Below are 26,075 nucleotides of genomic sequence, written 5' to 3' on the forward strand. Positions count from 1 at the left end.
CTTAGATACAACCCAGCGTTTCCTCTGTCAGTCCTATCTGGTATGGATCGCATACTTATAAGCAATATTCAAGAATCTGTCGAACGACAGTTTTGTAAGCTACGAGGGTCACTCTAAAAGAAATGCACACTATTTTTTTAAATCCATCTTTTATTCACTTGTTTGAAAGTTTTACAGTGTATAGATACATCCTTTAGGAACAATATTTTCATTTCTCCACATAATTTCTATCCCTCTCAACTACCTTACGCCATCTTGGAACCAGCGCCTGTATACCCGCACGGTAAAATTCTGGACCAACCTGTTGGAGCCACTGTTTGGCAGCGTGCACAAGGGAGTCATCATCTTCAAACCTTGATCAATTAAGAGAGTCTTTCAGTTTCCCAACGAGATGTGATAGTCACATGAAGCCAGGTCAGGACTGTAAGGCGGGTGTTTCAGTGTTGTCCATCCGAGTTTTGTGATCGCTTCCAGGGTTTTTTGACTGACATGTGGCCGTGCATTGTCGTGCAACAGCAAAAGATCCTGCTTTTGCCGATGTCGTCGAACACGACTCAATCGAGGTTGAAGTTTCCTCACTGTCGTCACATATGCATCAGAATTTATGGTGCTTCCACTCGGCATGATGTCCACAAGCAAGAGTCCTTCGGAATCGAGAAACACCGTAGCCATAACTTTTCCAGCAGAAGGTGTGGTTTTGAATTTTTTTTCTTGGGTGAATTTCCATGATGCCACTCCCTTAATTGCCTCTTCGTCTCTGGTGAAAAATGATGGAGCCATGTTTCATGACCTGTCACAATACTTCCAAAAAATTCATCTCCACCATTCTCGTACTGTTCCAAAAGTTCGCTGCATACCGTTTTTCTTGTTTCTTTGTGAGCCACTGTCAACATCCTAGGAACCCACCTGGCACAAACCCTTTTTAACGCCAACACTTTCAGTATTCTGCGAACACTTCCTTCCCCTATCCCAACCTAGCGTGACAATTCGTTCACTGTGATGCGTCTGTCAGCAGTCACCAATTCGTTAATTTTCTGCACATTGTCTGGAGTGTGTGCAGTACGAGGCCTCAATATTGCCGTGCCCCTTTCATCACGTAACCTGCTTGCCCACCGACTAACTGTACTGCGACCGACAGCAGCATCTCCATACACCTTTTTCAACCTCTTCTGGATGTTTCCCACTGTCTCGTATTCACAGCACAGGAATTCTATGATAGCACGTTGCTTCTGACGAACGTCAAGTGTAGCAGCCATCTTGAAGACATACTGAGACGGTGCCACTCACGGGAACAGGTTGAACTAAGTTTGAAAAGAAGCGGAAAGGATGTATCTACACATTGTAAAACTTTCACACATGCAGAATGGAAACTGTATTTTTACAAAAATAGTGTGCATTTCTTTAGGAGTGACCCTCGTACTTCCTTTGTTGATGGCCTCACAGTAGCAGAGTGCACGGTCTACTTAATCCACTAGATAAATATCCTCCACCACTGTTTAAAAATTCTAAGTTAAAAACTAAACTTTAAATTTTCAATCGGCACCTTATTTGCTGCACATTTAAAGGCTTGTCAAATGTTTCTGTAATCTCCTTTTGGAGAAATCGTTTGATGCGGTATAAGGCCCTGTTTTTCAAAATAGTTTTTCATATGTGTAAGTGCGAATTTATGGAACGACGTGCGACAGGACCTGGAGTTCGGCTTCAACGAGAGCCGGCGCGACCGCATCCTGCGGACTTTCGTGCGGAACGCGTACCTGTACCACTTGAACGAGATCTTCTCGACACTGAAGAACGAGTACACGGACTGGGAGCGGCCGGTGCAGCTGCCGCTCAACGTGCGCGACGCGACGCTGGAGCTGCTGAGCGACGGCCACACGGCGGCGCCGCTGCTGCGCGTCGGCTTCCTGCACGCGGCGCGCCCGGGGCCCGGCCGTACCTACTTCCTCCACTTCTGCCACCAGGCGGCAGAGCGCGACTTCCCGCAGGTAGGTAGGCAACCCGCATAGCAAGCTCCCGCAGTGTGCCACTGGTCTGCACCTCAATCAAAACATCTAACGAGTAGAACACGGCAAGTGCCATAACCCGATTTCCCAGGACAAAATAACCTAACACATGTCTTGGCTTTTCTGTAGATACCCTACCGTTTCTGAAAAAACGACGATCAAAGTTTTCGAGGCATTTTCGAGGAACTGTGTGCGTCTTTCACCGCGTGATATCTTCAGATGAAATGGTGGCACAGTGGCTATCGTCGTAGCTTCTTAATTTTTCCCCTGAATCGAAACCTGATCATTAATTTTATTTTTGTTTTTCATTAACGTACCCCTGTGTGTAGAAGGTTACTATACCTATGTTTTCCATTGTGTAGTTATATAACGGTGTCCATATAAGTCTACTAACTGTATGTCAGATAAATGCTTTTTAAAAAATGACAAGATTATTTGAAATTGTTTTCGGTGAAATTTCTGCGATTCATCATGATTCATAATCAGCTAAAAACGCCAGTTTTCGGAAAAATAATCCGTTACGCATGGTTTGACGCAAAATTATTGGCAAGGTGTGAAATCTTCAACAGTGTTAGCGGCGTTTCTTCCCCGAGTGAGATTCATACGAAGAAATATTATTGAGGCAAACTTTCCTTCGTGCGGTGTTCGTGGTGTTCGGAATATCTTTGTTTCGAATGTTTCTACGATCGTTGTCATCCAAGGGAATGCACCAAATCTTCCTGGAGAATAATCATACGAATAAAATATAAGAATCAATGTAAGAATTGATATGAGAATGAAATATCAGAATTTGAGGATTTGAAAACAGGTAACTCCTCAATACAGCACACCACATCGCGCGGTAAAAGGCACATAAAGTACCTCGAAAAACCTCGTAAATTTTGACTGTCTTTTTTTCGCCCAAAGGTCGAGTATCTAAGGATAAGCCCAGACACGTTTTCACTTGTTTTTACTCCTCTTACACTGAGTGAAGTTCCTGAGAAATCGGGTGATGGCACTTGCCGTGTTCTCTCCATTTGCCAAATTTGATGACTCTACCTCAAGAGGAAGTACCCTATAGGTTTTCATGAGTTAGCTAGCGAGTGTCAAAATATGTCACATAAATGGTCGACTCTTTCCCATACACTGACTTAGAAGTTGCATTTTTTTTTTACATTGCAGACCAAAATATGACATAAATTTCAATTTGATACGTTGTCCATTCCTGAGAAAAAGATGTCTTGACAGATGGACAGACAGACAGACCTAGAGATGGTTAAATAATCCTAAATAATTGTGTTCTTTTTAAAAAATTTGTTGTTAGTGATTACAAATCCGATGTCGGAATTACAAAATTCAACAAGACGGATCAAAAATTATAAATTTAGAGGTTTTAGCGAAATTTATGGTGTATTTTAACGTCACTGTCAACGAATTATAAGTCGGATTTGCAGTACTGAAACATTTTATTTGATATTTTACATTTTTGAATGTAAATCGTACTCACATTCGTCGCTTGCGTCATTTTCGCTATCAGAAGCCTCGTTGTAGGGTTGTCCACTGGGAGATTGTTCGAAATGCAGATCTCTTACGTCAGGTACCTTCTGTTTATCTTCTTCAGTTCTCATTTTTCTGGAATCTCCAGATGAGTGGATCCGAAATCACTCGAAGCCGATGGAATAAATCATGCATCGTTTTCTAAAGGGAATATTTGCGCGTAAAATCTTCTCGATAATGCCAGATATCTTTTTTTCTAGTTTCCTGCGCTTCTTCAGATAGCCGACCAGTTAGCAAGGGAGCAACTTCGACAACGGCATCTCCATGTATCAAAACAATATGTACTAATATCGGCATCGGACATTATTGCAGAATATTGTTCATCACTGTACAATAATTGTCTATACTGAGGACTGCCGCACGGAAAGAAACTGATCGTCCACTGAAAACGCGCCAATATGAGCTCGCAGATACATTTGAACATTTGAATTCGTTAACTATACTATTGAAGTAGTAGGAGAGCCATTTACAGACGCAGAGCCAAGCAGAGGAAATTCATAACCAACGATTTCGGATATTATCAACAGTAGTTTAGATAGTATTTTAGCTTCAAGCTGGTGTATGTCATTACACCAGTTAAAAATGTAATACAGAGTAATCATATCTTCTGAATAGTGATTAAAATTCTTCTGGATATTATGCCGCGTCATTGCTAAAAACTAACAACAACAATAATAACCTAAAACCGACGTTTCGGCTGAATTGCAACGGCCTTCCTCAGGGCACGACTGGTTTTGCATGGGGATAGGTGCTTCTGTTTATTACAGACTATCGATGTCTGACGTCACTGTTGTAAAACTTTTAATTGGCCCTCTAATATGATTGGCTAGTCATGACGTAAGGAAAGGTGGAAAGAAAGAGGCAATTCGTGGACGTCCATGTCGTCAACGATTGGTAGCTGTCCGCCAATCAGCGTTCGGCTTCTGGTCGGCAAGTTTTCCTCCTGGTGTGCGCGGAAGTGGACCGACAGTTGCTCTACAGCTGTTTGTGTAGATACGTCCGTGACCCGTGTAGCTCCTGCCCCGCGACCACTCGCGGCCCGTTGGACTGGGATGGCCGGCAGCCAGGACGCCGGGAGTTTGTAGCCATCTTCGGCATAGCACCCAGAAGAATTTTAATCACTATGACACCGGCCGCGGAAGCCTACGTTCTTATATCTTCTGAAGTTCTAGTCATCTTATTTTATCCTAGCAACAGGGTAGGATCACTGTCATTTATTAAACAGACCTCACAAACAATATCTGAAACCTGTGCCATTGTTCGAATCACTATTTACTGGCGATTGCCAAGACATGTATCATATTGACTTCTGGCTAGAATGCCGTCATAGTATTGGACAAGTATCCAACCATGCAATCTACATTATATTTCGAGGGACTAAAGTCGGAACATACACCTTTTTTTCATGTCTATTCTGGCCAGGTTTTGAAGTAAGTTGGCCCATCGCGCAGTGACTCGAACTCTGCTGGAAGCCCTTTCAGTGAGATGTCTGACAGACCATTCGTCCTCAAGAGCCTAAACCTGAATAGATGGCGATGTTGGACGCTGGGATCTGGGCCTAGTCGATGTTATAATTCCGTTGGTTTCAGGTTGGGACTCTGTGCAGCTCAGTCCATTTCAGCAATGTTATTGCCCAGGAGCCATTGACTCACAGATATTGCTTTATGAAAGGGCTCACTGTGCATTGTGCATTGTTATGCTGATACAGTCATCGTGTCTGAACTGTTCAACTACGGTACACTATACACAGTGCATTACAAAGTTTTCATATCCTTTCACATTTAGTATTTTCTTAAGTGCAATGAGGGGCCCACATCCTAACCACGAAAAACATTCCTATACAGTACAATCACCGTTGGCATTACACACGATCCGATTGATATAGAGTATACGGTGAATTTACTCGTTTCCGATCATCGATTATCCAGTGGCGTTCCTCTTCACATCACGTCAACCCTCATTTATCGTTGGCTGGAGAAATGTGCGGCTTCTGAGGAGCTACTCGACCGTTGTACCACATTTTTGCCCAGTCATTGTACTAGCCAGACTTCTGGTAGCGATTTGGAACTGACGAACGATTTCTTCCTCTGGCTTCATGCGACTATTTTTTTTATTTCTTTCTTTTTTTTTCTTTTTACAACCATCCTTTTAAATTCTAGACGGTCCCTGTCCATCACTACATAACCTCTGCCTGATCTCGATGTAATTGCGGTGGCACCTTCGCGTTTCCGCTTCACAATTATCTCATCGATAGTCGACTTGAGCGACTTTTGAAAGGTTGAAATGTCTCTGATTGATTTGTTTCTCAACTGATATCCAGTGACTAGCCCATCCTCTCTCTTGACCGAACCATTTTGTTGTTACTGCTTCTTTGCTCACAATACAGTACTCCTGGTCTGCTTTTATATTGACATCTAGTAGTCAGTCCCACATTATACCGGTTGATCAAAAAGTCAGTATAAATTTGAAAACTTAATAAACCACGGAATAATGTAGATAGAGAGGTAAAAATTGACGCACATGCTTGGAATGACAGGGGGTTTTATTGAAACCAAAAAAATTAACCCCATATTGCTAGCCTCGTGAAAGATCCCTTGCGCGCGTCGTTTGGTGATGATCGTGTGCTCAGCCGCCACTTTCGTCATGCTTGGCCTCCTAGGTCCCCAGACCTCAGTCCGTGCGATTATTGGCATTGGGGTTACCTGAAGTCGCAAGTGTATCGTGATAGACCGACATCTCTAGGGATGCTGAAAGACAACATCCGAAGCAATGCCTCACCATAACTCCGGACATGCTTTACAGTGCTGTTCACAATATTATTCCTCGACTACAGCTATTGTTGAGGAATGATGGTGGACATATTGAGCATTTCCTGTAAAGAACATCATCTTTGCTTTGTCTTACTTTGTTATGCTAATTATTGCTATTCTGATCAGATGAAGCGCCATCTGTCGGACATTTTTTGAACGTTTGTATTTTTTTGGTTCTAATAAAACCCCATGTCATTCCAAGCATTTGTGTCAATTTGTACCTCTCTATCTACATTATTCCGTGATTTATTCAGTTTTCAAATTTATACTGACTTTTTGATCACCCGATATATCGGTGTCCAGATACTTTTAATCAGACAGTGTATGGTTGCAGGTCTATCCCGTTCTAGATACATTCACATGCTGCCCGTTCAGTTGCAGTATTAGGTTTGCTTAGCGGGGTGGTAATTGTCTTCACTGTGTACTCCTGGAACTATTTCAGAACATGCTGTCGCACAAAATAAACACGTTGCGAGGAGAAACAGTGCATCCAACGACAACTGTAGCGCACAAAACAAACACGTTACACAGAGAAACAGTGCAATCAAAGAAAACTTTACAGACCATAAGTGTCGAGTGTACTTTCAGTAGCAGAGCGATACGACAGAAGTGATCAGAACAGATATCGTGACCACCCCCGTAGTTTCTCTGATAGCATTGTTGCTACGATAAACGCCTTGTAAACAACTGTCAGTCAGTTTGTTGTTCTGATCCAGACACGTACTACGCCTTACTAGCTGTTGTATCTCTGTCACCTATAAGTCTTACAAAAAAATGGTCCAAATGGCTCTGAGCACTATGGGACTTAACAAATAAATGGTTCAAATGGCTCTGAGCACTATGGGACTCAACTGCTGCGGTCATTAGTCCCCTAGAACTTAGAACTACTTAAACCTAACTAACCTAAGGACATCACACACATCCATGCCCGAGGCAGGATTCGAACCTGCGACCGTAGCAGTCGCACGGTTCCGGACTGCGCGCCTAGAACCGCGAGACCACCGCGGCCGGCGGGACTTAACATCTCAGGTCATCAGTCCCCTAGAACTTAGAACTACTTAAACCTAAGTAACCTAAGGACATCACACACATCCATGCCCGAGGCAGGATTCGAACCTGCGACCGTAGCGGACGCGCGGTTTCGGACAGAAGCGCCTAGAACCGCTCGGCCACACCGGCCGGCTGTAAGTCTTACACGAACTACCTGTAGACGACTGTGTTGAAATAACATTCTTTTAAACTTTTGTATATGTCGTTTTTAAAACAACGGTGGTTCAGAAACTGGCTGTATAGTTTGTTTACAATAAGCGTTTAAAGAAACAACATCGGTCAAAATAGAAATCTGTTACGTGAATGTTTTCGTCAGATGTGTACCTACGATTTTCATAGAGCCCTAACTCATAACTATAGCCAGAATCGCATCTTTCAACACTTGGTAGTCAGTCACCTTCGTAAAAGGCCGTTTACAACAGGTTGAAGAAGTTCATCGTGCCCGTGCTACCTTCACCACTGAATTCCGAAGAAGTCGAAGTCATTCGGTTGTTGTTCCACGAAAACTTCGATGTTCTGCAAAACATTGAAAGCATTGCGCTACTGTTTATTTTGACCAGTGAGTTCATAACAGAGAAGTTACCCTTTTATATAAAATGGGATCTATATGTGAATAAAAGTAATGTGATTTTAAGTTCCGTAGTCGTAAGAAATTTCGCAAAGCACAACAGAATAACTAAAGAGGGGCTTAACCGTAAGACGAAAGTGAATCCTTAGAATAGATCACTTATAGATGCAACTCGTGCTGTACAAATGTTTTCGCTCACCGTATCTTGCGACATCTAGAAAATTGAAGAGACCTGAGTCAGTGTAGTACAGAAATCATATCGGTTTCTCCTTCTTCGCTGGCTCGTGTCTCGAAGTTCAGGCAAATCCCGAAATGAAAACTTTATTTCCTAACACTTTCATATCTGATTAAGGCAGCTTATTCCCTCTCCGCGTTAAATGAAGTTAAAGTCAATGTACTACTTTCGAGAACGTAGTGAATACATGTGAAAGTATGGAGCATGTGGAAGACTAATTTGAAGACAGATCAGGGGGAATGAAAATAAGCTTATATGAATCCCAAATTATGTTCATGCTTATTATAATGTTCAATAGTTGAATACAAGATATCGTAAACAAAAGCAAATTACCACATAACAGCAGAAATGCCCGAAATATTATTTGATGAGTGGAAGAGCAATGAGCTAAGAAACTTGTAATCTTTCATAACTGAAACAGAATTGTATATTCATCCCAAGTGATCTGAAAACTAGTGTACACGAACAGAGACCATACATTTCCCAAGTCAAACCCGACTGGAAAATGTATCGCAGACAGAAATTTAATGCTATGTAAGCTGAAAACGACGTAACGTACAATCACGTAAATATATTGCAAGCATGGGAGCCAGCAACCATCTCACCATAATCCAGGACGAAATCAGTCGAGTATGCCCAGTTCACTTCCACGTTACAAGCGTCTGTATTTTCTTTTTTTCAGTAGTGAGTCTTCTGGCTGGCTTGAAGTGTGCCACCCCCTCCTCCCCCCTCTTCTCCTCCTCCCCCCCCCCCCCCCCCCCCGCGAATTCCACTGTAGCGTTATCCAGTTGTAATATGGGAAGATGTCAGCCGAGTGTTTAGTCTGGTAACTTTCTCTTAATGGAGAGAAAGGAAAACCGTATACTTCACGAAACGCAGCAGTACATCAACCTTGATCACACGCTTAATGAGTGAAACTGGAATAATGTAATTCGAAACTTCTATGATCACAAATCAGAGCTTGTCGTTTCGTTTTACGACATAAAAGTCCGTTTTGTTTCATTTTATGATAGGTACTTATTCTACGAAACAAACAAGCAAATGCTGTCAGAATAGGCATTGAACGCCCAACGATACCGACCAGCTACCGTGTCATTCTCAGTTCTTAACCGTCACCGGACGCGGATATGGCATGTGGTGAGCACACCGCTTTCCCTGCCGTTGCCAGTTTTCGTGACCGGTGCCGCTACTTGTCAATGTAGCAGCTCCTCAGTTGGCATCATAACGGCTGAGTATATTCCGCTTGCCAACAGAACTCGGAAGAATCGGACGTTGACCCATCCAAGTGCTAGCCAACCCCGACAGCGCTTAACTTTGGTGGTCTGAAGGGAACCGCTCTTACCAATGCGGTAAGGCCAACGTAATATACAATTAATGTGTGTCTTTCTTGTTAATAGTTTTTATTGGTATATCGGTATAGATACTGATGAACAGGAAAATAAGAGTTTACCTATAATTAACTCAGGGAAAGTGCAACAGTTAACCACAGAGAAAGAGCTACGCCTTTCTAATTAGCAGACGAAGATATGGTGTAGAATTCACGCAAATATTTACTTCATGATTAACTACAGAACATTTTTGTCACAATCTTGCGTTGTTTGTAACTGGTAAACCTTACAAAATTTTCAAAATATTATTCGGAACGAACAACATTCATCGTTACAAAAGTCTTTCGTTTGGTGCTACTGTCTTTGTCCTGCTGAAATACCAGCAGAGGATTTTTATAGCAAGTATTTTAATGACAGTAATCTCAGAAATAAGAGTACATTTTCGGACGCCCAAAACCTCCATAGTTCTTCCCTTAAAATGAATTCATAATGAATACCATTGAATTTCCTTTGAACTGAATACCACTGAATTTCCTTTGAACTGGATGTTATTTATATTACAAAGGAAAAATATCTCAAATAAAGGAATGTCACTGGTAAGTTTCACAAAATTTTGACTACAATGATAGTAAATCTTTTGTAACAGTTATTTAAAATATGAATCGTACAAGTTCACAACAACACTTGGTAGTTTTTAACACCCATGAACTGACACAATTAGAAAAACCAGGAAAGTGTCACAGAACAATAATGACAAGGCGCACGAAAACTTCTCCTAGTAGTTTGCCAAGTTTCTTTTTCGAAAGACAGAATAGAACATTTCGTCATTATTGAAGCATCTAACTATGGAGAAACAGCTCACGTGGACAAGGATGGGGCAGGGAATCAATTGTGACTTGGTAGTTGGAACCGTCCCAGTATTCGCCTAAAATATTTTAGGAAAGTATCAAATTCGGGATTTTTCTCCCCCTTCTTGTACTAACCACTTCGCCAGATCGCTCGATGAAAAAGTTACTTTTGTTGTTGGAAGATAGTAACATAGAGGAGAGTGTTAGTTGTTAAGACTATCACTAAAGTTACACTCTCGTGTAGATAAATAAAGACCGAACGGAACGAAAGAAAACAATCTGATTTTGTATAAACAGAATGTAATTATGCGTGTGACACTTCAGAACGGATACAAACAAGAGAATTTTTCTTTGTGTTATATGTTTCTCACAAAAACATATGAGTACAATTCATTTGTTACCACAGGTTTTACGCAGAAACATTATATCGATAATTCGTAAGAATCACATGACTGTGAGTGTGCATTCACTGTGTTTCACTGAGCACGTCTTGAGATTTTCGCAAACTTGCAGAACTCACAACTGAAAATCATGGGCTAACTACATGTGCTTCTTCACGATTCCTCCACGACTGTACGGACATTAGCTGCGGCTTTCCTGAGTGCGGCCGACAAATTTTCTGTATTCATGGTGAGTTAACGTTGTTCATCTTCACTCTGCAATTACGCACTTTTGGTGTTACACAGCTTTATGGTACGCAAATCCAGTTCACAGTGCACTGTCGTTATTATAGCTTTTGTTGTGATTCATCACGCTTTCACGCCATTTAATGACGGCGCACTTACGCACTGTTCAAAGAAGACGCGGTCATCTCACGTACATCAATATTAGACACCAGGCCACGCATTTAGTACACCACCAGTCCATGTAAGGGCGAAGAGAGCAATCATCTTCATATTAATAGACTGAAGAAAAAAAAACGTGTGTAAGAGGTGAGAGGATGGAAGAGCACAAGGGAGCGATACGAAAGCGTCATGGTGGAAATGGTGAAATGATGAGGGAGAGTGAGAAAGAGAAAAACTTTTGTAGGACTGATGACACCTTGAGGGTATCTCTCTTTAGCATCCCATATGAGAAGTATAAAAAACGACTTCCCAGTATCCACAGGATCAGGTGGAACCATAAGGGTGCCTGAAGCTGCTATAATCTACTGCAAATAAAGTAAGACCTATAGGTGCAACTGGAAGTATTATCCATGGTCCATAAAGTTATAGTAACAGCTATGGATGGATCTACAGGGATATTCTCGTCCTGTTCTCATGAGTAGTCTTGCTGGAGTGATGATGTAACACATTTCGGTCTGTTCGTTACCCAGTACATCGTATTACTTCTTTGTAACCATAGGTCTTCAGGAAACTTGTAATCATTTTAATCAAGACCAGTTTTATCTGTTTCGTTGCATATGAGAGACCGCGAGCGTGTCTTGTTAATGATCCGTTTGCCGCAGCTAAGGTACATTATCTCTTCCCAGGGGCCAATGCTGTTAATCACGTTGTACAGCGGAGCTTAAAGAACGCGATAAATTGTGGGAAGCCTATGGATGGAGGAGGGGAAAGGGGGGGGGGGAGTTTCATTTACTACGAAAGGAAAATGAAGGACTACACTATATTTATGATTCATTTTATCGGTGGCATACCTACGATTAAAACAATCTAGCATTCATTACAAACAGATCACTTAAAACAAGTAGTGAATTGGTGACAAAAATGTATTATTATAACTAATTGTTGGCAAGGTTCTGAGGCAGATGGGAGTAGTAAACTGATCACGGCACGGTCATCTTTACCCTACCACGGAGTTAAGCACGGAGTACATACTGATACCAAGGCGAAAGAGTGACAGCCAGTAAAGTGTACTACCAGGGCAAAGCGACAAGTCAAGGGTTCCCTAATTCCATATATTAACCCACTTATGATACCCTAACATGCTGTTGCTGAAGCATGATCTTACCCTAGTCAAAGATGACCACCACCAAACCGAAACAGTGCTATCTCAAAGCCGGCCGCGGTGGTCTCGCGGTTCTAGGCGCGTAGTCCGGAACCGTGCGATTGCTGCGGTCGCAGGTTCGAGTCCTGCCTCGGGCGTGGATGTGTGTGATGTCCTTAGGTTAGTTAGGCTTAAGTAGTTCTAAGTTCTAGGGGACTGATGACCACAGCAGTTGAGTCCCATGGTGCTCAGAGCCATTTGCTATCTCAAAGCCGCTCACGACTGCAGTCCCAGACATGGAAGAATGCAGATGATCTGCATCGGTAGTCAGAAGGCGCCCTCCATCTGTCCTCAGAGTCTGGATCCCGCGTGTAGAGTCCTCTCCAGAGTAAGCAACCTACGTCTTCTCTCTCCAGTATACCAAGCCTAACTGTTCTGGTGGCTGTTTTCCGCACATCTAAAGTTCTTCAGTCAATCGTTAAATTTACTGCCAATACTGGCCAATAGTGTATCTTTGTAGTAGTTGCAGTCCTCCCTCCAGAGGCTCTGTAAAACTGTTTCCCCAGTCAACGGACTTAGCACACCCCTTAATCTAAGAAGTGGAACTCAGAACCTAAGGCGCAGGTGTCATTTTCAGACTATGGGAAAACAGACAGGAAAGAATTATCCTGCGTCTCTTGGTGTCAGCTTGGCGGACCACCAGCCAAGTGACAATAATTTAAGCTAGCTGATGTTTTTGTACACTTCATAAAGATGTAGCCAAAACCAATACTTTCACATGCTCAGGCATTCCGACAATATTTCTACAAAGTCCTTCATCCCAGCGGGAAAGATTTATGTCAACTTGTGGATGTGTTCTATGGACAGAAAATTAAACTAGGGCAACTCGGGTGGGAGGGAGGGGTGGAGGTAGGGGTGGCAGCTCCTTAACACTGTGCCAGGGTCTCGATATTTTGTCCCAAGGCTCTGGAGGCTTTGTTGCCTGTCGCCTTGATGGCTGCAGCAGGGCCTTCTGCGACTCACAACAGCTCCGTCCTTCTGATCCATACCTGGTCGCAACTGCATTCTCCGGTGTGAAAGGAAGTCACCTTTCCCATCCCAAGAGTCACCCTGCGTCCAGTCAGCGTTCTCCCTCAAGGGTCCGCTTGCTTCCAATGGCCTCTTGTCCGTCACAACACACAACTACTACAGCATCCAGCAAATCATATCAGAATTTAAAAGTCACAGAGAGTTAGTTGTGACATTGCAATCACTGTCCTATTATTCATTTCAATTTCAAGTGGAATTGTTGTGTCTGATTGTCATTAGCCCGCTTATTCATCCTATAGTCTCACACGGGAATGAAATGTGGTTGGCTTGAACGACTAGCCACCTCTCATCACTCCCTCCTCACAATTCAGATTTTGCACAAGAGATGTCATATTCAAAAATTGTTAGCGTGGTATCCTAAAAGCGAAATTTTGAGGGACCTAGCTTCCTTGTGATCTCCTGGTACTACCTTCATACACAGGAATTGGGAGGAGAGGAGAAACACAAATATTGAAGCAAAAGTTCCGTTCACGCTTTTGGGAGCCACCCTTTTCATTCAAAGTTCTAACTGGGCACAAAGCTGAAGATAAATTACTTGACTTCATGGAGGGCTTACAAATGTAGAAACATTAATTGCAAAAATCGAAATAACAACCAAAACTACAAACAACTCTGCCACGCTCTTTGAAAAACACATTCACATCTTAATATGAGGGAAAATTACATATTATATAATTCCCTTCCTGAAAACATTTGTTGGTCCTTCATCTGATTCTGTAAATAAAGGGTTGCTGTTATAAGGCTGAGTAGTGCACGGCGAATGATAACGAATGATGGTGAAACGATTCGTCCTGCCCCCCTCCTTCTCCTTAATAGCTGACTCGTGTCCACGCCCTGAGATTTGTAATTTGTGTTGGTTTGAGTCAACACCACTGAAATACATACATTTCCTTCACATTTCAATTATCTAAGCGATCCTTTTACCTTCATACTTCAAGCCCTTAAATTTCATGCCCTTTGTGTTTGATTTCATTTAATTATTGATATTAATCAATTGTTGGCTCCTAGTGTGGGGCAATGTCATCAATCATCTACTCGTCATTTAAAGTCCGACAACAGAGAATTCTCAGTTCACTACAGTTATGTAATAGAATAGTGCCAAAAAATGTAATTAAGAACATTTTTACATATGCAAGGACATTTAATGAACTGCAGTGTTTTACATTTCATCCCAGGAAAAGTTCACCCGAATGTGGGATCATTCCGGATGGGATAGAATGGAGAGCGAGCCTATACTGGTGACTGTACAGTCAAAGCATTTCGCACTTACACTCAATGGTATCCTAATCTGAATAAAAACACCTATGACATTTATAATTACTAATTATGCCAGGATTGATACCGTAATTTTACTGCCTGTGAATTTGCACGAAGGATACGTTATAATACATGATAAATATAATATGATTCATGTCATAAGCTCTCTAGTAATCCACAACCACTTTATAAACAAACATGTCATATACTCTGACATCACTATGTATGAATTACACTTGCGTGAACTATTATTCAGAACTAGCAAGTGAGGTCGTGTTGAGGCATGGAGTCCAATTTAAAGAGAGAGCAGATACTCTTCACTCGTCGTCAGATGTATTTAATTGGAGACATCTTTGCGGCATGGGAATGGGAGAGACATCCTTCCTTCATGGCTGTTGCCCATCTAGGAATCAGCTTTCCAACATCTCACACAGCGACCGAGGGAGCGAAGTGAGTGTCTCACGGTTGGCGATACACATTCTCATGTTTTTTTTCTTCTTTTTGCGCCTGAGTGGCTCTGTCAGGATTAGGTTTTGGCCAGTTTATTATCCCTTAGTAGTGCAACCATATGTGGAACCCCTCTACTTTCTGGCAACTGTTATGATTTTCATTTACATTGTGTAAACGCATGAAGACACAAGACTGGCTCATAGAAAACAAAAAGCATGTGACATTAACAGGGTAGCGTGTTACATTTTTATCTCTGTATACATAGGGCAGAACATGGCTTACTGTTTAAAGCTGCATTGTATGGTTAAAAGCAGGGTATTGGTCCTCGCTAGGAGAAAATTGATCATGGATATATGCCCCTTGACACGGTGCTACTATGCGTTGTAACCTGGCCAGCTCGCGGTCCTTCAAAAAGGAATAGCCTCTGTTTTACCCCCACTGGGTGCCTCAGTGTGTATGCGAAGCCTTAGCATTGTACCGCCCTGTCGCGGGGGAGTGTTGTCACCTGTGTTGCCATCACTGTGTTGTAGCATGGCTGCTTGTTGGTTCAGCTAAGGTGCCAGCAAGGACACGCCCCGCTCCACACCCAACGATATGCTGCAGGCCCCATGCTGTGGCTTCGCCACTACTGATCCCCTAGAGGCATGTGCCGAACATTAGGACAGCTGACTGTCCTTACTCCACTGCTTCACCATACCAATGTGCGGTCACCCTCCTGCGAAGCCATTACGTGGTCCCCAGTTCACCTCAGCATGTCCAGTGTGTAGTGCTCTCACTCATGCCTGCTACTGCAGAGTCGTCACATACCATTCATTGCTCGTTTTCGCCAGCCCATATATATAACATTCGTTTCATCCTTCTTATTACATTCTTCTAACGTGGTTTAATACTTCACACAAAATTTAATAATTTTTATCTTACGTATCTGCTTATAAATGAGCACAGTTGTAGTAATATTACATTGGCCTCGGCTTTCGGTTATTCTTGTTTACCCTACATTCCTTTGTGGTCGTTTGTGGGGTTTTAGACGGTGTGTATTTTTCTTCAGTTTTTATTAGCTTTCTCTCATTGCACATTTTATTTAAATGGAGAAAAAAAGAAATTCATATACTTATTCTGCACAAATCTCCCGTTACAATCAAGTTTATTCCCTTGGACAGACGCTCATTCGCCCTTTCGTTCTTCACCTCCCTTGAGTACTTTTAAGGTATAACACTTGCTCCCTAATTTTCAACATATATACAAAAGACGGCACCCCATTCTCCCACAGCATATAAAGAAAAATACCACACACATTCTGCACATGGACCACCATATTCGGCCTCACTTGTTAAATCGAACCACTTGCTCAGCGAGGATAAAGAAAAATCATCTTTATTCCCCTCAGAAGTACTCATATTTTCTTTCACTTACTAAAGCGTAAAAAAAAAAAAAAATACAGGTTCTCCGGAAATCGCATGCGTTCCTTCACATCCTTGTACTCCAAGCCCTCTAATAACGTATGTACCTTCCTCACTTCTATTTGGTCTTACAGGTCTCCTTGCAAAACTTGTGCACTTGGCTAATATTCAGTATTCTCATTAGACCATTTCCACCTTTACTACATTCAATTTCCACCTTTACTATGCGCCCGAAGCTGCACACTGTACTCCCAAGTTGGCTTCTTCTCTCCAAACGCCTATATTTACTCCCAATAAATCGTAATATAATTTGAATTATCACATACTTCGCTAATCCTGATTTCACTTGAACCAATTCCATTCTGTCATTTATTCTTACCTAAAAGGCCTTTCTTACATTTTACGTCTTTCCCTAAAATGTTTTATATTGCTGACACGATGTTCTCCCGTACATTTGCCTATCTTGAGTGTCTCCACCATTACGACACTGGCACAATAATACACGAAATCCTCACTGGTCCGAGACAGTCTATGCTACCGCATCAATATCTTTTGACCTACTTCAGAGCTCCATGCTTCCGCGGACCGTTCCATTCCTTCTTACCTCTTTGCCATGGCTGCTCTTTTTTTCGACACAGCCACTTCTTTACGCCGCTGGTGTGGTGTTTCAGGAACTCTGACATCTCTGTAGTTTTGTCTGCAGCTGGCTTATTCTTCAGTATTAGGTTACCAGAGCGATTCCTGTTGCACTACGTGGCAAACTGTTCACTTCCTGAAAGTCTGTGAGGAACACAACCCACGATGTATGATATTTGCTGCAATATAATCGGCAGAGTCATCTTAATTCTCTCATGACCCTATCAGATGTATTAATTGAAGGGTAGTAAGTTGATATAAATAGCGGCCTCATCCTGTGATAACTCAATACCTCTTTCCATCTCGACCGCAACTGTGGCCTGTTATCAGATATAACCTTTTCCACTTGCCCAAAGTGTTTCAAGAATTCCTTCTGGAATGCATCCGATACCGTCCTGGCACCAAGGCCACGTATTTCGAGGTCAATTCTACCGTTACCAAAATAACGGTACCTTGCGACGGCATTTGCTACGAAATATGTTTTAAAATGCAGAGCAAAAAAGGGTATTTTTCAAGAGCTCATGCCTCACGTTCTGTTGTTGATAGAAAAACAGCGTCTTGTGTTCGGATAGCCCTACAGCACACGAATATTGCACACTTCCTCCAGATCAGGCAAATGCAGCAAATCGGCTGGCTCTTTTTGCATTAGATGTAGATCACGGTACGCCTGAAGGGTCTTATGAGGCACCATTTACTTCATGAGAAGGTCCTGCGAAAACCAGAAAAACGTCGTATGTTGGGTACCAGAACAGAGCCGCGGACTCCACGACGGCTTTCACATCAAATTCCTGAAATTTTTGTGATACATTCCTGAGATACCGATCTTGAACAAAATTGGAAATTTTCTTCATATCTTTATCCGTTTCCGGGATACAGAGGTTCAAAACTGCCCTACTTTTACAGGTAAACTAAGCACGAAAAATTCGGTGTGAGGCGAAAACATAGTTTATAAAGTGACGTAGCACGGAGAAATATGCTGTAAAGTGTCTCCTTTATCACCAGCAGGGTTCTGGGAACCACATGTTTTAGTACTGGAGCACATTCAAAGTTTTGTGCACGGAAAATCTGGTTTTAGGTGTAAAATTACATGTCTTTTCGTTATTTCAGTTTCACATAAGTAAACTGTCAAAATTTTATTGACCTATACAGTCCTTTTCATCTGCAGGCGAAAAAGGAAGGTAACCAGCGGAAAAACACTCCTAGCGGAGCACAAGAAAGGCGAATATGCTCCTATACAAAGGACACTGATTGAAAATCGGGGCCCCAGTTGCCTCATTCTGCCTTCCTCAGCACTTTTACAAATTTTCTCAAATACTTTCAACATAAATATCATTTCCGCCCTTTTTCAAATGGTTCAAATGGCTCTGAGCACTATGCGACTTAACTTCTAATGTCATCAGTCCCCTAGAACTTAGAACTACTTAAACATGACTAATCTAAGGACATCACACACATCCATGCCTGAGGCAGGATTCGAACCTGCGACCGTAGCGGTCGCGCGGTTCCAGACTGTAGCGCCTAGAACCGCTCGGCCACCCCAGCCGGCCCGCCCTTTTTATTGCTCATGAAAACCACTCATTACATGTTGTACCACCATACAGCGAGATCTCCAGAAGTGACGGTCCAGATTTCTGTACACGCCGGTACCTCTAATACCCAGTAGCACGTCCTCTTGCATTGATGCATGCTTGTATTCGTCGTGGCTTACTATCCACTAGTTCATCAAGGCACTGTTGGTCCAGATTGTCCCACTCAATGGCGATTCGGCGTAGATCCCTCAGAGTGTTTGGTGGGTCACGTCTTCATAAACAGCCCTTTTCAATCTATCCCAGGCATGTACGATAGGGTTTATGTCTGGAGAACATGCTGGCCACTCTAGTCGAGCAATGTCGTTATCCTGAAGGAAGTCATTCACAAGATGTGCACAATGGGGGCTAATGCCACTCCAAAAGAGCAGTGAACTTCCACCTTGCTACACCCGCTGAACAGTGTGTCTAAGGCGTTCAGCCTGACCAGGTTGCCTCCAAACACGTCTCCGACGATTGTCTGATTAAACGCATATGCGACACTCATCGGTGAAAAGAACGTGATGCCAATCCTGAATGGTCCATTTGGCATGTGGCTGGGCCACTCTGTACCGCCCTGCATGGTGTCGTGGTTGCAAAGATGGTCCTCTCAATGAACGTCGGGAGTAAAGTTGCGCATCATGAAGCCTATTGGGCACAGTTTGAGTCGTAACACGACGTCCTGTTGCTGCACGAAAAGCATTATTCAACATGGTGGCGTTGCTGCCAGGCTCCCTCCAAGCCATAATCCGTAGGTAGCTGTCATGCACTGCAGTAGTAGCACTTAGATGGCCTGAGCGAGACATGTCATCGACAGTTCCTGTCTCTCTGTATCTCCTCCATGTCCGTACAAGATCGCTTCCGTTGTTGAAGGCCCTTCCTGGCACAAAGTAACAATGCGGACGCCATCGAACCCGCGGTTTTGACCGTCTAGGGATGGTTGAACTACAGACAACAGGAGTCGTATACTTCCTCCCTAGTAGAATGACTGGAACTGATCGGCTGTCGGACCCCCTCCGTCAAATAGTCGCTGCTCATGCATGGTTGCTTCATCTTAGGGCGGGTTTAGTGACATCTCTGAACAGTGAAAGAGACTGTGTCTGTGATACAATATCCACAGTCAACGTCTATCTTCAGGAGTTCTGGGAACCAGGGTGATGCAAACAATTTTTATTGTATGTAGATAAGAAGCAGCAAATGGCCTATTACATTACTTTGGGGAACGCCAGAAATCACCTCTGTTTTATTCGATGACTTTCCGTCAGTTACTACGAACTGTGACCTCTCTGACGGGAGATCACGAATGCAGTCACATGTTGTTGTGGTCTTCAGTCCTGAGACTGGTTTGATGCAGCTCTCCATGCTACTCTATCCTGTGCAAGCTTCTTCATCTCCCAGTACCTACTGCAACCTATATCCTTCTGAATCTGCTTAGTGTATTCATCTCTTGGTCTCCCTCTACGATTTTTACCCTCCACGCTGCCCTCCAATACTAAATTTGTGATCCCTTGATGCCTCAGAACATGTCCTACCAACCGATCCCTTCTTCTGGTCAAGTTGTGCCACAAACTTCTCTTCTCCCCAATCCTATTCAATACTTCTTCATTATTTATGTGATCTACCCATCTAATCTTCAGCATTCTTCTGTAGCACCACATTTCGAAAGCTCCTATTCTCTTCTTGTCCAAACTATTTATCGTCCACGTTTCACTTCCATACATGGCTACACTCCATACAAGTACTTTCAGAAACGACCTCCTGACACTTAAATCTATACTCGATGTTAACAAATTTCTCTTCTTAAGAAACGCTTTCCTTGCCATTGCCAGTCTACATTTTATATCCTCTCTACTTCGACCATCATCGGTTACTTTGCTCCCCAAATAGCAAAACTCCTTTACTACTTTAAGTGTCTCATTTCCTAATCTAATTCCCTCAGCATCACCTGACTTAATTTGACAACATTCCATTGTTCTCGTTTTGCTTTTGTTGATGTTTATCTTATATCCTCCTTTCAAGACGCTATCCATTCCGTTCAACTGCTCTTCCAAGTCCTTTGCTGTCCCTGACAGAATTACAATGTCATCGGCGAACCTCAAAGTTTTCATTTCTTCTCCATGGATTTTAATACCTACTCCGAATTTTTCTTTTGTTTTTTTCTTTTACTGCTTGCTCAATATACAGATTGAATAACATCGGGGAGAGGCTACACCCTGTCTTACTCCCTTCCCAACAACTGCTTCCCTTTCATGTCCCTCGACTCTTATAACTGCCATCTGGTTTCTGTACAAATTGTAAATAGCCTTTCGCTCCCTGTATTTTACCCCTGCCACCTTCAGAGTCTGAAAGAGAGTATTCCAGTCAACATTGTCAAAAGCCTTCTCTAAGTCTACAAATGCTAGGAACGTAGGTTTGCCTTTCCTTAATCTTTCTTCTAAGATAAGTCGTAAGGACAGTATTGCCTCACGTGTTCCAGTATTTCTACGGAATCCAAACTGATCTTCCCCGAGGTCGGCTTCTACTAGTTTTTCCATTCGTCTGTAAAGAATTCGTGTTAGTATTTTGCAGTTGTGGCTTATTAAACTGACTGTTCGGTAATTTTCACATCTGTCAAAACCTGATTTCTTTGGGATTGGAATTATTATATTCGTCTTGAAGTCTGAGGGTATTTCGCCTGTTTCATACATCTTGCTCGCCATATGGTAGAGTTTTGTCAGGACTGGCTCTCCGAAGGCCATCAGTAGTTCCAATGGAATGTTGTCTACTCCGGGGGCCTTGTTTCGACTCAGGTCTTTCAGTGCTCTGTCAAACTCTTCACGCAGTATCGTATCTCCCATTTCCTAAGTCGTAAGGACAGTATTGCCTCACGTGTTCCAGTATTTCTACGGAATCCAAACTGATCTTCCCCGAGGTCGGCTTCTACTAGTTTTTCCATTCGTCTGTAAAGAATTCGTGTTAGTATTTTGCAGTTGTGGCTTATTAAACTGACTGTTCGGTAATTTTCACATCTGTCAAAACCTGATTTCTTTGGGATTGGAATTATTATATTCGTCTTGAAGTCTGAGGGTATTTCGCCTGTTTCATACATCTTGCTCGCCATATGGTAGAGTTTTGTCAGGACTGGCTCTCCGAAGGCCATCAGTAGTTCCAATGGAATGTTGTCTACTCCGGGGGCCTTGTTTCGACTCAGGTCTTTCAGTGCTCTGTCAAACTCTTCACGCAGTATCGTATCTCCCATTTCCTAAGTCGTAAGGACAGTATTGCCTCACGTGTTCCAGTATTTCTACGGAATCCAAACTGATCTTCCCCGAGGTCGGCTTCTACTAGTTTTTCCATTCGTCTGTAAAGAATTCGTGTTAGTATTTTGCAGTTGTGGCTTATTAAACTGACTGTTCGGTAATTTTCACATCTGTCAAAACCTGATTTCTTTGGGATTGGAATTATTATATTCGTCTTGAAGTCTGAGGGTATTTCGCCTGTTTCATACATCTTGCTCGCCATATGGTAGAGTTTTGTCAGGACTGGCTCTCCGAAGGCCATCAGTAGTTCCAATGGAATGTTGTCTACTCCGGGGGCCTTGTTTCGACTCAGGTCTTTCAGTGCTCTGTCAAACTCTTCACGCAGTATCGTATCTCCCATTTCCTCTTCATCTACATCCTCTTCCATTTCCATGATATTGTCCTCAAGTACATCGCCCTTGTATAAACCCTCTATATACTCTTTCCACCTTTCTGCCTTCCCTTCTTTGCTTAGAACTGGGTTGCCATCTGAGCTCTTGATATTCATACAAGTGGTTCTCTTCTCTCCAAAGGCCTCTTTAATTTTCCTGTAGGCAGTATCTATCTTACCCCTAGTGAGACAAGCCTCTACATCCTTACATTTGTCCTCTAGCCATCCCTGCTTAGCCATTTTGCACTTCCTGTCGATCTCATTTTTGAGAAGTTTGTATTCGTTTTTGTTGCTTCATTTACTGCATTTTTATATTTTTTCCTTTCATCAATTAAATTCAATATTTCTTCTGTTACCCAAGGATTTCTACTAGCCCTCGTCTTTTTACCTACTTGATCCTCTGCTGCCTTCACTACTTCATCCCTCAAAGCTACCCATTCTTCTTCTACTGTATTTCTTTCCCCCATTCCTGTCAATTGTTCCCTTATGCTCTCCATGAAACTCTCTACAACCTCTGGTCCTTTCAGTTTATCCAGGTCCCATCTTAAGTTCCCACCTTTTTGCAGTTTCTTCAGTTTTAATCTACAGGTCATAACCAATAGATTGTGGTCAGAGTCCACATCTGCCCCTGGAAATGTCTTACAATTTAAAACCTGGTTCCTAAATCTCTGTTTTACCATTATATAATCTATCTGATACCTTTTAGTATCTCCAGGGTTCTTCCATGTATACAACCTTCTTTCATGATTCTTAAACCAAGTGTTATCTATGATTAAGTTATGCTCTGTGCAAAATTCTATCAGACGACTTCCTCTTTCATTTCTTATCCCCAATCCATATTCACCCACTATGTTTCCTTCTCTCCCTTTTCCTACTCTCGAATTCCAGTCACCCATGACTATTAAATTTTCGTCACCCTTCACTATCTGAAAATTTCTTTTATCTCATCATACATTTCTTCAATTTCTTCGTCATCTGCATCTGCAGAGCTAGTTGGCATATAAACTTGTACTACTGTAGTAGGTGTGGGCTTTGTATCTATATTGGCCACAATAATGCGTTCACTATGCTGTTTGTAGTAGCTTACCCGCATTCCTATTTTCCTATTCATTATTAAACCTACTCCTGCATTACCCCTATTTGATTTTGTGTTTATAACCCTGTAGTCACCTGACCAGAAGTCTTGTTCCTCCTGCCACCGAACTTCACTAATTCTCACTATATCTGACTTTAACCTATCCATTTCCCTTTTAAAATTTTCTAACCTACCTGCCCGATTAAGTGATCTGACATTCCACGCTCCAATTCGTAGAACGCCAGTTTTCTTTCTCCTGATAACGACATCCTCTTGAGTAGTCCCCGCTCGGAGATCCGAATGGGGGACTATTTTACCTCCGGAATATTTTACCCAAGAGGACGCCATCATCGTTTAATCATACAGTAAAGCTGCATGCCCTCGGGAAAAATTACGGGCGTAGTTTCCCCTTGCTTTCAGCCGTTCGCAGTACCAGCACAGCAAGGCCGTTTTGATTATTGTTACAAGGCCAGATCAGTCAATCATTCAGACTGTTGCCCTTGCAACTACTGAAAAGGCTGCTGCCCCTCTTCAGGAACCACACGTTTGTCTGGCCTCTCAACAGATACCCCTCCGTTGTGGTTGCACCTACGGTACGGCTATCTGTATCGCTGAGGCACGCAAGCCTCCCCACCAATGGCAAGGTCCATGGTTCATGGGGGGAGGGCAGTCACATAACTGAGACGATATTCCATAATTTCACTACAAGCCGCTTGTGTGATACAGTGTCAAAAGCCTTGAACAAACTTCTGTCAGAAATTACAAAGTGTCTTACATGAGTTGTAGAGGTAAACTGGCTCACAACAGGAGTACTCATGTGTGATAGGACAGCTCTTTATTTCTTATATACACAATAATCTGGTAATAGGGTCAGCAGCAATCTCAGGTTGTTTGCTGATATTTGCGTGGTGTATGGGGAAGTGTCGTCGTTGAGTGATTCAAATTCAAATGGCTCTGTGCACTATGGGACTCAGCTTCTGAGGTCATTAGTCCCCTAGAACTTAGAACTAGTTAAACCTAACTAACCTAAGGACATCACAAACATCCATGCCCGAGGCAGGATTCGAACCTGCGACCGTAGCGGTCTTGCGGTTCCAGACTGCAGCGCCTTTAACCGCACGGCCACTTCGGCCGGCGTCGTTGAGTGACTGTAGGAAGATACAAGATGAATACGACAAAATTTCTCGTGGGTGTGATGAATGGCTCTAAATGGAAAAAGAAAAAGTAAGTTAATGTAAATGCGTGAGAAAAACAAACCTGTGAATACAGAGTTAGCAGTATACAGTTTCACACAGTCACGTCGATTAAATATATAGGCATAACGTTGCAAGGCGATAAGCAATGGCACGAAAGTGTAACGATTGTAGCAGGGAACGCAAACGGTCGTTTTCGGTTTATTGGAAGAATTTGAGGACACTAGCGCGACCCATTCTTGAGTACTACCCGAGTGTTTGGAGTCCGCACCAGGTCAGACTAAAGGAAAACATCGAAGCAATTCATTGGCGGTCTGCTAGATCTGTTACCGGTAGGTTCGAACAATATACAAACATTACTGACATATTTCGTGAACTCAAATGGGAATCTCTGGAGGGAAGGCGACGTTCTTTTCGAAGAACACTATTAAGAAAATTTAGGGAACCTGAATTTAAAACTGAGTGCAGAACTATTCTACTGCCATTAACGTACATTTCGCGTACGGTTCACGAACATAAAAAAAGAGAAACTAAGTCTTGTACGGAGGCATATTCGTAGACAGTCGTAGTTCTTCGCTCTGTTTGCCAGTGAAACAGGGAAGTAAATGACCAGCAGTGGTAGCTGGGTGTCAGCGGCCACATACTGTGCGATGGCCTGCGGAGTGTGTATGTGGATATGGATGTGTATCCATATCTCTGGCCTTCAACAAGTAGTTCGCCCTCTGTGTGGCCAGCTATGGTTTTTATTTGTGCTGATCAAATTACTTGTTAACAGCTTTCGTTGCTCTTAGAGAATGCCCAGTTTTTACACTTTCAATAAACCACGTCCTAAGGAGATTCCACTTTAAATCATTATTAATTCAGTAATATTTCTCCTCTAATATCACAGATCTCCATGTCGATACGACTGGCAGGAAACATCCTTTTCCTACATACGTGGCCTTCCCTCGTGCAGACATATTACTCTTCCTAATTTAGTTGCTTAAGAGTGTGTTTTGAAACTACTTCTGCAGCATCACTGTGCATGTGTTCTTATTTCCTTTTTTTCTTAATTTTCCCATTCTGCATATTAATTTTTATGTGATTATGTTCTCGAATCTTTGGCTTCCTGAATTTCTTCCCAAATTCTTTGGGAATATTCAAGACAAATTTCTAATGCTTGCAGTCCTGTGGTACCGCTTTACATTTAACACTGCCACTGGCGGAGAGACGAAGCTGATATGCTTCATCTTTGTGTCAGACTGAGTCTCCACTGCCATGACATGACAGGCAGAGATACAAGTGATGCTAGTTACAGACGTGAAACTAGCATCACATCTGAAAGAAACAGATTTCAAACCCATTCAACTCGCCTAGTTTGAAATTTTTCCCTTATTTCCCTGAATCACTTCAACTGAATTGTGGAGTTATTTACTTGAACAGGATACGCCCAACCTT

General features: G+C 42.6%; 1 protein-coding gene across 1 annotated transcript in view; it reads left to right on the forward strand.

Annotated features, from left to right (window-relative positions):
• The window catches only part of LOC126193633 (neuroligin-1-like), a 196,558-nt gene that overhangs the window by 4,446 nt on the left and 166,037 nt on the right, over positions 1-26,075 (forward strand). Inside the window, exon 2 of the mRNA XM_049932707.1 lies at positions 1,686-1,985. Coding sequence (XP_049788664.1) covers positions 1,686-1,985 — 300 coding nt within the window. The remainder of the gene's footprint in view (positions 1-1,685; positions 1,986-26,075) is intronic.

The sequence above is a fragment of the Schistocerca nitens genome, chromosome 1 (genome assembly GCF_023898315.1).
Source record: "Schistocerca nitens isolate TAMUIC-IGC-003100 chromosome 1, iqSchNite1.1, whole genome shotgun sequence".
NCBI classification, from domain to species: Eukaryota; Metazoa; Arthropoda; class Insecta; order Orthoptera; family Acrididae; genus Schistocerca; species Schistocerca nitens.